Here is a 12,936-nt window from a genome sequence, read left to right as displayed (position 1 = left end):
TTTGCACTAGTGTAAGTGACTGCAGAAGTAACAGGGCAGTGGGGAATCAGGCACACTGGCTGTCCTTTATTAAAATATTTGGGACTTGTCATAGGATTCATGCAAATGGAATCTATGCCCACCCAAAGTCCACTGGGGTCGATGCAGCGGGTCTCTCCATGCAGATCCCATTGCAGGAAAAGGGGTTTGATTTTTATCTGTGTCCCTTTAAATCTGTAGGACTTTTTCTCCTTTATCTATCTGAATTTTTCCTGGTCTGAGTGTTAGTCTATTTTTTAGTGGGGGGGTGGGGAGAGGACGCATCAGTTTGTAATAAGAGCAGCTCGCTGTCTATTGAAATCGTTGCTTCTAGCCCTACCTCCCCTCAAAACCATCAGACAGCAAAAAGCTAAAGCACCTCTGCACCACAAAGCCCAGAGTGAAAGTTGCTGAACGTGTGTTTGCTGAGGGCTAGAAGGGGAATTCCCTGCGCCCATAGTCAGCAACCAGCTGCAATTATGTAACCTGCCGCTGCCCGGAGAGCAGAGACGGCACAACATGGGAACTTGGCTGTTGCTCTCGGGAGCCGCTTTTGGGTTAATTCCCACCTCTGAGTGCCCAAGCTGGTCAAAATCAAGACTCCCATCTAGGCACATACATACCCCAATCCCCCTACCACCATCCCAACCATGCCCTCACACAGCTTAACTCCTCTTCATCCTCCAGAACTGCTCTCTCTCTTGATCCAACAGGCTTTGCAAAGAAGGATCCCCCTTTTCCCTGGGGCCAGAGAGGAGCTGGGGGCCAAGTGAACTAGGGGAGTCCCATTCATACACAAATATCCGCGGCCCCCAAGATGGGGGCCCAGGGTAGCTGCTCACCTGGCCGGACAGACTGCACCAGCACGATCCGATCCCCGCTGACAGTGAAGCCAAAGCCATGCTGATCCTGCTGGATGATGACACAGCGTTGGACCAAACCTTCAGCGGGGCGGGGGGAAAAAACAAATGAGGCATGAGAGGCCGGAGTTTAAATCCAGGCTCTAGGCTAGTTGTGGCTCCAATTTCCAGATGGCCCATGGCTACTGTTCGTTCCCCGAGGCCAGGGGAAGACTAAGGCCCAGAAAACAGAATGCAAACAAACAAAACCCCACTCCCCTGTGATTAATTATTTGTTAACAAAATCCCATGACTTTTAATGTCAAACTCATAATTTGGGCGGGGCTTGAGAACAGATTTTTGAACATGATGCTGGAGATCACAAGCAGAGATGTTCCTACCACACAGAGAGCCCAGGAGAGGGGAGTAGGATGGGTAATAAAGCAAAGCTCTATGCACCAGAACTCCTGGGTTCTAGATTTCAGTGGCTCCATTCCCTTTTAAGGCTGCAGTGTCCCCGGGGATGTTTGTTCAAATCCCATTCCCTGGTACCAGCTGCCTTTCAGTCCCTAGATACCATGCTGGCTGCTGCTATATACGACACCTGGATAGATAGCCTAGACAGGACCTAATGGATCTTTTCTATCTCTAGCTTCTATGGTTCCTTTCCACCACCCTGAAAGCCAGAGATGCAATTATGCTCATTGTCGCTGTTAGGAATGCAGATGTTGTTAGTGATCATCAAGTGATGCAGCTTCTGTTGTTCATTGCAGTGCATGCAATGCTGACATCATTCTTGAGTGTCTGAGGTCCGGTTCAGAAAAATGAACAGGGCCTGAGTCTCCTTTCCACCGTGTTTCCACCTGTGCCATGCGAGTGTACAAAAGACTCCGGATTCTCCACTCACATTACACCAGTGACCGTGTTAGACACTCACTTTGCACAGGTATAAGTGACAACATGAGGTCGGGGCAGGGGAAACATCAGGCCTGATTTTGCACAAATGCAACTAAAGACACAAAGGTGTGGGGAGGGAGTAAGAAATTGGACCCAGTTTTGCACAAGTGACAGAGATGCCACAAAGTCAGGGGCTCGTGTGTGTGCGCGTGGGCGGGTGTGGGCGTGTGTGCAAATCAAATCAGTTCCTATCATCTGTACTCACAGTGGTCTTTGGAGAAGAAGGAAGTAACTTACAAACATGCAGTCTCGAAGTGGGAAACACACCAATGTGAGGCATGTGAATAAACTCACTTTCTGCGGTTCTGTGGGCTCCATCCCACACCCACAGGGTTCAATATGGAAGCAGGACTGGACCTATTTACCTAATCTCATAGGGCAGATAAATACTGTTGCAACTGAGCCCACAAACAGGAATTTCTGTCTGCCATATTCATCATCCCCCCACGTCCACAGCCGTGAGACTGTCTGGGCCCCTATTCTCATTCTCACTTTTACAGTGCTCTGGCAGCATAAAGGAAACTTGAAGTGGGTGTCACTCATCTGCACTCGTTTTGAGGTCCTTTATACTGCCATCATGGTGTACAGGGACCTTAGGGTAACAGACTCAGACAACAGGTCTCCCACGAACAGAATGGTCAGTTCATCTGGCTACACTTTCTTTTGGTTCCTGTATTAAACAACCCGCTGTTCCCAAATTCTACCCCCTTTACCACACTCCTTTTTGTTCCCTTCAATTAATTCAGCCTTTTGAGGCCTCACTCATCAATGGTAGATTAGTATATCCCCTCCCCCAAACTGCCATAGGATCCAAACGCCTCCCGAGCTTTTAGCCTCCAAATACCCCATTAGAGAGGAACGCATCAGAGCCATTTTATAGATCAGGGAAACTGAGGCCGCTTGAGTGACTCGCCTGGAGTCGCACAGAAAGAGAATGCCGATCGAAAAGTCCCACATCCCAGCCCAGTGCCTTAGCCACCAAGTGATCCTTCCTCTAGGCCAGCGGCTCTCAACCTTTCCAGACGACTGTCCCCCTTTTCAAGAGTCTGATTTGTCCTGAGTACCCCCAAGTTTCACCTCACTTTAAAATGACTTGCTTAAAAAAACAGACAGAAGTGTCACAGCTCACTAGTACTGACAAATTGCGGACTTTCTCATTTTTACCATCTAATTATAAGATAAATCAATTGGAATATAAATATTGTGCTTACCTTTCAGCGCACAGCACATAGAGCTGTCTAAACAAGTCATTGTCTGTATGAAATTTTAGTTGGTACTGACTTCGCTAGGGCTTTTTATGTAGCCCCTTGTAAAACTAGGCAAATATCTAGATGAGCTGATGTACCCCTGGAAGACCTCTGCGTACCCCCAGGGGTATGCGTACTGCTGGTTGAGAACCACTGCTCTAGGCAGACAGCCATTCCCTCTCCAAGATCAGCACCTGGCGTTGGCGCCAGACAGCCCTGCATCACCTCGCGCTTTTGCATTGGCCGATTCTTGCACTCGGTGCATGCTCTGCAGTTGTACCCCAAGCACTGTGGCCCGGGGGCTAATCGAGGATCACGGCCTGCAAGCTTTGCTCCAGCACTGCAGAAGCATTTCAGGGCAAGGGCCTGGCCCCATGTCACCGCTGCTCTCGTACGCATGGCTCTGTTCTAAGGATTTTCCTCTCCCCTTTTTAGGGTACAGGGACCAACCTGATGCAGCAGGAGTGAGGGCTAGACTGCAACTCACAGTGCAGGAGGGGGACTGCCCCTCCAGTGGGAACTGGGGTGGCACATTTCAAAGCAGGGAGGGCGCTGCAACACGCTTTCCATGTCCACACCTAGCCACAAGGCCACTCTTCTGTTTTCACTGGTTGGGCAACTGGAATCGTAAACAGAACCATCGTCATCATCCCGCTAGCTCTAACCTCGCACTTTCCATCCACAGATCTCAAAGTGCTTCACAAGGGAGGGGAGTGTCATTATCCCCATTTTACAGATTGGGAAACGGAGGCACAGGGAGGGCAGCAACTTGGCAGGCAATCAGTGGCAGAGATATTAATAGATTCCTGGGGTCCCAACTCTCATTTCCCAATTCTACCCTAGATGAAAGGTGTAAGTAGCCCCATATGAAGGCCTAGATGGGAGGAGTAATTATCACAGGCCTGGAAAAGATCATTTTATCCCCCATGTCTCCCCCGCATGGCGGTAAAGGGCAGGTGAGCCATTCAAACCCACAAAGACCAGAACAGCTGATGGCTCATGAGGACACCCCTACCCCCCAATGTCATTCCCAGCCTGCCCTGCCCCAACTCCAAAGCTTACTCAGGATCCAATGTCTCTTTCTAGAAAATGATGCCCTCTGGCTCAATCAGCCGTTACGGGTCCAGTCCAGGAATCACCAGGTGAAACTGTCTAGCCTAGGTGCTGCAAGAGGCCCGACTAGATGTTCCTTCTGGACTTATAATCTCTGAGTCTGATAACAGGGGCTTCACGCTGCACAGAGACATGCATGCCAAAGCCTCCGGCCATCTGCATCATGATCTTCCAGCCAGCTTTACCTGTGTGCCTGACGGTCCCGTGGTCAGGGTGCTCGCCTGGGACGTGGGTGACCTGGGTTCTGTTCTCTGCTCTGCTGCTGCAGCCTTGGGCAAGTGACTTCCCGTCTGTGGGCCTCAGAGCTCCTTGTGCGCCCAGAGGGCGGACAAGCCCTGCCCACTTCCCGGGGGGGATCAAGACCATCACAACTGGGAGGTGTTGGGAGGCAATGGGGGGGGCCAGAGACGTAGCCAAGACAGCCAGATGGTACAGCCCCGAGCCTGCTGTCATAGCAACTCAGAGTGGGGAGGAAAGAAGGAAAAGCTACCTGGAGTTTCAGTGCAGTCAGACGGCTGGCGGCGGTGCCCGGGAGACCTGCGTCCTGGAGCCGAATCGCCCAGTGAAGACAGGCTGCTTAACCTGAAGGGAATGAGACAGACACAGTCATGGAGGAACAAGACTTATCCTTCCACTTACAAGACGCCTCCCTCTAAGGACATAGCAAGCCCCAGCAGTAGTCAGAGCAGCTCTCAGGGCAAGCGATCGCTGTTTCCCGCAGGGCCAGGACAGGAGCTGAAGAATGCTTCTCCCCACTGCCAAAAGCGGCCTCCAGCAGAGAGAGCCTGAGTCCCAGGGAGGGCGCTACACCGTGTAACCCGCGGGTCTGCTAACCCCGGAGGGACGGGCAGGGAGAGGGGATGGTTTGGTTTCCACAGAACATGACGAACAACAGAGAGATGCGCTCATGCAAACCACACGCACAGCACAGGAGGTCAGCGTCAGAGCTTACCAGGCTGCAATGGGGCTGATGGAAGAAGAGAACATGAAGCAGCGAGGAACGAATGAGAGAGACAATGGACAGTTACTTTCTCTTTTTTTTTAATTTTTTTTTTTTGGGGTGCTCTTGCTATTCCAGGCAGTTCTGTGATGGGGGAGGGGGCTGGATTGAGAGCCCTGCAGGCCAAAGCTGCTTTCTGCGCATGGAAGAGGTACAACAATAGCACTGGCTTTGCAAGCTTCCCAGGCCTCTCCTACCCAGGCGGGACCGGCTGACCGTGGGGTGAGAAGGGAGCTCCGAATCCACGGCCCATTTGGTCCTGGCCAGCTCTCTCTGCCTAATGCTGTGGTGGGTCGGCATGCTGCGGACATACCGACCCAGCAGGAGCTGGACTGAGTCCCAACAAATTCTTCACGCAAGCCGCTAGGCAGCCAGCACACGGGGCCGACCTGCAGCCGTGATTCACGGCGAAGGGTGGAGTTCACTCCAGTTACCTACCCTTGCGCAGATGCCTCTCTAGCTAGCCAGGCTTCAGGGAGAGCAGCCACACGGGAGAACACGCAAGCTGCAGGGAGCAGCGCTATCTCGAGCTGTAGCCTGCCCCCTCCCCCCCGCAGCCAATTTGAGTTAATAGCACCGTGGTACTCGAGTGAGGGGGTTGTGCGTGTGGACAGGATTTGAGATTGGCGCAACACCTGAACTAACTGCAGCGAAGGCAAGACCTTAGTACCTACTGCCCCCAGCGTGGGGCCAGACTGGAGTCAGGATCCTATAAGGGAAAGGCCGCATATCCCATTCTTGCCACCCCGCACCTCCCAAGACAGCCAGTTCCCCCAAATCTGGTATTGGAACCAGGGCCCTATAGGGGAAAGGCCCCATATCTGATTTCCCGATCTTCTAGAGCCAGCCGCTCCCTCCAACCTGGTGGCATACTGGAGACAGCACCCTACAGGATCCTATGGGGGAAGGCCCCATATTCCATTCCCCAATATCCCCGGGGCCAGCCAGTTCTCCTGATCTGATGCCACATTAGTACCAGGACACAAGAGGTGAAAAACCCCGTTTTATCTTCCCTGGCCCCCTTGAGCCAGCCAGGTTGGGGGGGTCGTTGGGTTTTTTTTGTGGACAATATAAAATGGCAGAAGAAAGGCCACGAGGACATTTACATGAGAGCTGAGTGACACCATCTCCACCTTCACTTTGCACGCAGGGGCTTCGACAAAGCGAGTGCATCGCCAAGTATGCGATTCTGTCAGCCCGCCCCCAGCCCCATCTTACCTGGGCAGGTGAGAGTGCTTTTTACTGGCTGGCCTGTTGCCCAGGAGGGAAGACAGAAATTGACACCAAAGACAAGGACGGTGGTAAAGATGGCGCATGGTCCAGAGGACAGCATTGGGAGTGCGTGGGGAGGGGGGGAGGGAAGAGGAGACAAATAGAGAAAAGAGACAGAGGTGTAATGGATGACGCAGCTGTAAACATACTCAGCACTCAGGAGAGGGGACGGACAGACAGGAAGAGGCAGATGCGCGGCTAGCCTTAGGCTTCAGAGCCAGAGCTGCCGCTTCAAAGTGCTTTTTACCCACCAGCCAGAGTCTGCCGACCTGGGCTGGGAGGGGCTGCAGACATACCCTCAGTGACCCAACAGGACTCCTTCGAGGAGCGGAAGGGGAGCTCCCCCTCTGTAGCCAATTCAGCTCTTGACTTCTGCATTCAAGCTGACAGTGCCAAGGGGGATGCCAACAGGTGTCCACTAGGGACCAAGTCCCACCAAAATCGTTTCCCGCAGGGCATTCAACAGCCAGAGGGGTACAGCTACCTTCAGAGCCTCACACAGGCCCTGGTACTGCAAAGACTCAGGCAAGTGCTTAAATTTTATGCATTAGAGTCATTTGTAGAAAGCGAAGTAGGTGCTTCTGTCTTTGCAGGATTAGGGCCAAATTCCCTCTGACTCCCTTCCTCACGCATCTGCATACTGATCACCTTCTCAGCAGCTGATCCTTCCCTCCCAAGCCCCAAGAGCGACACCCCTTCCCTTCTCCCACCCCTTGCCCAACCCATCTAGTCCGCTCCAGGGTAGGACAATTTAAAAAGGAGCAAGACTGTTATGGCGGACTCAGGCAGCGACAGCTCCAGCAAAGGGCGCTGAGTGGTCTCCGTTACGACCCCGCTTTCGGGCTGGAGTTTTCCAGCCTCGGGGTCTGGCTCAGAGTGAACATAATCAGAAAGTTTGGACCAGATTCCTTCGACTGCTTTGTGCACAGAGGAGGAGGATAAGGAAATGCAAGCTGTACTCACTGGGACAAAACATCTTCACCTTTGGGTACGATACGCGACTGGACTGTAACAGAACACGTGTGACCCTGGAACGGGACACTGCATCGGGAGCACACCCTTGCAATGGGGTGCGATGGGGGGGAGGGGGGGTGATGGTGCAAGAGAGGACACCATGGGTCCCATGAGCACACATGAGCAGGGGGGCGAGGTGGGGCCGGTGACAGGTTCCACAAGTGCCCACCTGCACAGCGGGGGTAGGGGGCAAACTACAGGTCCAGTCTGAACTTTGGTGGCTTCCCCAAGCACTTATCCACGCAGCCTCAGGCCTTGATCCCGCTGCCAAGCCCCTGCACCGCTGAAGAGCAGAGACGCAAGCCACAGCACTAAGTGGATCTCTCCTCTCCGAGTGCCGCGGAGCCGCCTGCGTGCCTGCTCCCTTGGGGCCTGGTCCAAAGCCCACCGAGAGGATCCCACCGACGTCAGTCTGCTCTGGACCAGAAAGACAGCGGATGGGAGAGCTGCGTCTGAGAGAGGCAGTCATGGCGTGTCTACCAGGTCGGCACCTGAAGGGCGCCTGCAGGTGGCACGGTGCTAGGTGCTGTACGGACATCCAATAAGCATCAGAGATCCCCAAAGAGCTTACAGTCTAAAACCCTGCACACGGAAGGGCCTAACCCTGCCAATCAAGCTGCCCACCTGCTGCTTAGCAGGGGTAACAGAACGGCTGCAGCGCTCCCATCAGGACACTCCCTGGGTTTTCCCCGCATCCCACTAACCGTTTTAGATGCTTTTGAGACTCTCCTCCCTAAGCTCCTAAATCCTTTGGGTGCCCTTCTGAAAATGCGCACGTTAATGGGCACACACCCACCCACACGCACACCCTCCATGAGGCAGGATCAAGCCCGTTCTCCCGCACGCATACCTTTATCGAATAAGCCACACCACCACCACCAACAAACACGCATGAGTCAGACTGCAACCATCTCACTGAGGCAGGCAGCAAATTCCTTCCTTTCTCGCCAGGCTAAGTCCACACTTAAAAATGAAAGCCAGAAAAGGGGGAAGGGCTGGGGAAGAACTAATGAAACTCGGTAGGTCTGGACGCTGCTGCAGAGTTCTCCGCTCCTCCCTAGAAAACACACAGCCTAGGTAAATCCAACGAGGCCTGATGCTCAGCCGCTCAATTCTTGTGCGTGGGCAGTGAGTGGCAGAGAGGTCAGGGCGGGGCGTGAAGATGCCTGAAAGCCACCTTTGCTCTCCCTGGAGGCCAGAACCACGCAGGGGTCTGCCTGGCTCGTGTTGTGAAAAGCAGCCGCAGGGCCACGCGAACTTGCTCTTTGCTTCTACTACCGTCGCTGGGAAGCTGAGAAGAGCAACAGTGCAGCGCGCTCTGGCCACTTCCCCGATTGGCCCCCCCAGGGACTGGGCACAGGTCCGGAGCAGAGCTCGCATGCCGGCTCCACACGGGCTGTGCAAGGGGCCGGCATGTGTGGGACTCTCAGGGAGCCAGTTCTGCCCACTTGAAAGCCCCTGTACATTGCTAGGGCAGCCTACAGGGACCAAAGCGTAACTAAGAGCCAGGCACACCGTATGTATATTTTAATACATGCACACAGAGATTTGGCTCCTGGGCTCTGTACTCTGCAAGGCCAAAGCAAGGACTGGCATTATAATGCTCTTTGGGACGTGTGCACAGACACGCGAAAACAAGAAGCCACTGCCAAGTTTTGTGCCAGATTGGTGGAGTAAATCCCCAGGATCCATCCCCCTGCAGCCTGCTCACACCGCGCCTCAAGTCGACACGACTGTTAAACTCCATTTCCAATTTGGCACGGTCTTGAACATTTTTTTTTTGGCCCAGACAAAACACAAAGGCCCAACCTTTAAACTTTTGCTCATGATCAGCAGCAGATGGAATCCGGCTGCCGTCCGCAGAGTGTGCTAACTGCATGCAGAAGGCACCAAGTATGCACGGGAAAAACGATTTCTGCTTCGGCAGCAGTTGTAGGGCAGTAAAACGTTCCATTGGGGAAAAAGGGGAGGAGAACTACAGAGAGGTTCATACCGGGAAGAGGAGGAGAATGTGACCTACTGCTCTGGAGTAGGTGGGAAGAAGCATCCTCTGCTTACACATGAAGGGACGGAGACCAATCTACGATATTTCCATGGCGCCTGTTCCCACGGCATGTAATGCTGGGGTAAATCTCAACTGAACATGCTTGTACCTCCCAAATATGAAGTTACACCTGGCATCGTCTCGGAGGAGTCACAGCCGTGATAAGAAAGCAAAGCCACCTGGCAACATTCCTGCATGAGTGGATGGCACACTCCCAGGACTGTCAAGGTGAAGGGCCCACTGATCAAAGCACAAGTAAAGAGAAACACTGAAGGGGGCGGGGGGGGCCTGGGCTGGTCAGAGGTGCTGGTCCGACAGCTCCCAAGCAATGTCTTCTGTGCATCTATAACGCATGGACAGCGCAAACAGCAGTACACGCACAGGCCTGGTCTAGGCTAGAGAAGTTACTAAACAAGAGGCCCTAACCACTGACCTAGACCTGAGTTCTAGTCCCAGGTCTGCCACTGACCTGCTGCGTGACCTTGGGTAAGTCACTTCCTCTCTCAGTTTCCTCTCCCACCCTTTGTCTGTCTCATCGGTTGAGATTGTAAATTCATCAGTGCAGGGGCGAAGCGCATGCAATGCACAGCTGGGCTTGACAGGCTCTACTGTAATAAAGCTGTTTGATCTGGCTAAACTGGTGCAAACCCCGACTGCAGATGAACTCGAGTCAGTTTAACCCTGGCTTAAAAGAAGAATCAGTTCAGCTTGCATCAGTTAAACCATCGCAACGCATTTAGCGTAGACAAAGCCACAGCACCCTGCTCTGGAGAAAGCGTCCCAGCCCTCATGGCACACTCTGTGCTGGGTCTCTCTGCCAGCCAGGGAGCCCAGTTAGTGCCCAGCGTGATGCAGACACTGGAGTGAGATTCACCCAATGAAACCACCAGCTGATGAGAATGGCTCCACGTCCAGTCGAGAGGGTACCAGAATAGAGTCAGGGCTCCTAGGAGCTACTTCTGGCTTTTCTTCATTTCAGTTTATTCAACTAGTTCAGTTCAATGCCTACAGGTGGATAAAAATGGATTTTTTTAAAAAACAAATTTTTAAAAAATTGTAATTGAATTTTTGACGTTATTTAAATAAGAAGTTTTTTCTTTTTAAAAATAAACCCGTTTAAAATAAAATCTGAATGTAATACCAAATATGTTAAGGCCTTAACTTTTCAGAATCTCTTAAAACATTTAAGTAAAAATATAAATATGCTGGATCCCTGAGTCTCTATCCAAAACTTTAAGTTAAAGGCTGCTTTTCTACATAAAGAAAGAATTAAGGCGGGGGGGGGGGGTAACATCGAACTTTTGAGGTCAAGCTTTATGGCACAATGCATGAAGTACTGTACCAAGGGCTTGTTTGCTATAATAAAAATAAATGTTATATGCTGCTCTGTGTATATATAAGTAAATTCAGGTTACCAGCAGGCTTGACACAAACCATGAACAAAACATTAATTATCTAGTGAATAAGCAATAGATCATTCGCCATTTTCTAAGATACTAAAAATATACAATTAAATTAATAAGAACCTAAACCATTTAAGCCATATAATTGCTTTAATAAATGCCTAGTTATAATGTGCCCCCTTAGGGAGCAAAAACGTTATATCAAATCTAGTGTAAAAGCTCTATTTCTTCGTAAATCAACATGTTTTAATGGTTATATCAACCAGTGAGAATGCACCATTCTTTAGAAAATAACTGAAGTACAAAATGGAGAAGTTGATTAAAATCAATTATTTAAACCAAGGCTTTCCACTTGGTGATTTAAATCAATCCACCCTGAATGACTAGTTCATTCAAAGTTAAGAAACCAGTTGGGAGTTGAAAAGACAGGAAAGCTTGTTTTCCTCTTCCAATCTATGAATAAAAACTAGTTGTGAGAGATGAGATGGATGAGATCTATGAGCTCTAAAATCTTGAAGGACAAGGTGACCAAAAACAATCAGTTCAATTCATTAACTTGCAGATAGTTTAGCTACATAGACAGATAAACAGTCTAATAAATCAATTAGTTTTAAATGCAAAACATGGTTTTGATAAACCTTTTTTCCCTCGTGTACCCAGCACATTTAAGGTAGTTTTATTTAACACAAAAAATTTAAAATGCTATTTTTGTGCACTTTAAATCAATTTAAACCAAACAGAGCTTGACACAAATCACAAGCAAAAAATTAATCTAGTAAAATCAGAAATGCGTCATTCACCATTTTCCAATGTAAGAAAAAATGTACATATAAGAATCTGAATAAATGTAAGTTAAGCTACATACTTGCTTAAGTAAGCGTGACTAGAAAGAGCATAAACTCCCGGTTAGCAAAAAGTACCACCTTGTTTAGTGTAGAGTCTTTATTTAGTTGCCAATCAATGTTTTAATGGTTACCAACCAATGAGAATCGTCTTTTCTTTAAGACAATAACTAAAGTGCAAAGACAAAACCTGACTGAAATCAATTATTTAAACCAAGGTTTCCTATTTGTTGATTTAAATCATGATTAAAATTGGTGTTTTAAATCACCGTTGATTTAACTCAATTAATCCTGGTGTTGTTTTACAGAATTTGGTGAACTGGGAGTGGTGGTGGGGGGAGAAAAAAAATGGCAAAATTTGCTAAATGATCCAAAATTATTTAGGTCAGTCAAGACCAGAGAAGACGATTGCTAGGAACTTCAGAGGGATTGAACCAAACTGGGCAAACAAGCAACAGGATGGCAGATGAAATTCAATGGGAACAAACTGAAAAGTAATTTGTAGTGTCAGCAGTGAAGTTGGAAACAGAACCAGGACCCAACTCAGCCCCCTGCTCTAGCTGCTAGTGAGAGTTCTGGGTCAGCTTTTCACTTCCCTATTTCTTATGAATTGTTCATCTAGTAGCTTAACCCTGAAAATCCACTTGGGGCTCTCCTGCAAGCCAAAAGCAACCCCAGCGATACCCACGCCTTTGCCAGAAGCCTCTCCCTCTTTGCCAAACGTGCTATCACTTGCATCTGAGAACAGCAAGATCTGCGTAGGTCCAGGTGGGCCAACTTCCCCCTCCTCTATGCATCCAGCATCAGACCACGTGCTCTCTCAGGCTATCTGGAGAGGTGGTTGAGGCTAGGGAGTGAATGGAAACAGGGAAGAAGCTAAGTGACTGGAGCAGCCATAGGAAGCAGAAGAGACACTTGTATTTTCCAAGAAAAGTTAGCTAAGTCAAGCAGCTCCTGGGCCACCATGTGCAAGGGCAGGTGGAATAAAGGTGCAAAGCTATACGTGGTTTTCATTTCTATTTAAATGCCCAAGTTCGATTTTAAGAGAGAATAAGGGGAGAGCCAGGCACAGTTACAGAGAGACTCATGTAAGTGTCACTTCTGAAGCTCCTTCCTCCAATTCATCTGGAGTAGCTCCTACCCCTCAATACTAGCTCCCCCCGCGCTTCTCCCTCCAACCTTGGGCA

General features: G+C 50.1%; 1 protein-coding gene across 4 annotated transcripts in view; it reads right to left on the bottom strand.

Moving 5' to 3' along the window:
- Positions 1 to 12,936, bottom strand: part of ARHGEF11 (Rho guanine nucleotide exchange factor 11) — an 83,936-nt gene that overhangs the window by 37,977 nt on the left and 33,023 nt on the right. For 3 of the 4 annotated variants that reach the window (XM_077841186.1, XM_077841183.1, XM_077841184.1), the window contains exons 2-4: positions 6,393 to 6,425; positions 4,665 to 4,756; positions 861 to 959 (exon numbers count right to left, since the gene is read on the bottom strand). In XM_077841186.1, coding sequence (XP_077697312.1) covers positions 861 to 959; positions 4,665 to 4,756; positions 6,393 to 6,425 — 224 coding nt within the window. The remainder of the gene's footprint in view (positions 1 to 860; positions 960 to 4,664; positions 4,757 to 6,392; positions 6,426 to 12,936) is intronic. The other variant, XM_077841185.1, reaches the window with a different exon arrangement.

Source organism: Eretmochelys imbricata, chromosome 24, assembly GCF_965152235.1.
Source record: "Eretmochelys imbricata isolate rEreImb1 chromosome 24, rEreImb1.hap1, whole genome shotgun sequence".
In the NCBI taxonomy this organism is placed as follows: Eukaryota; Metazoa; Chordata; order Testudines; family Cheloniidae; genus Eretmochelys; species Eretmochelys imbricata.
This window is presented reverse-complemented; position numbering and strand designations above follow the sequence as displayed.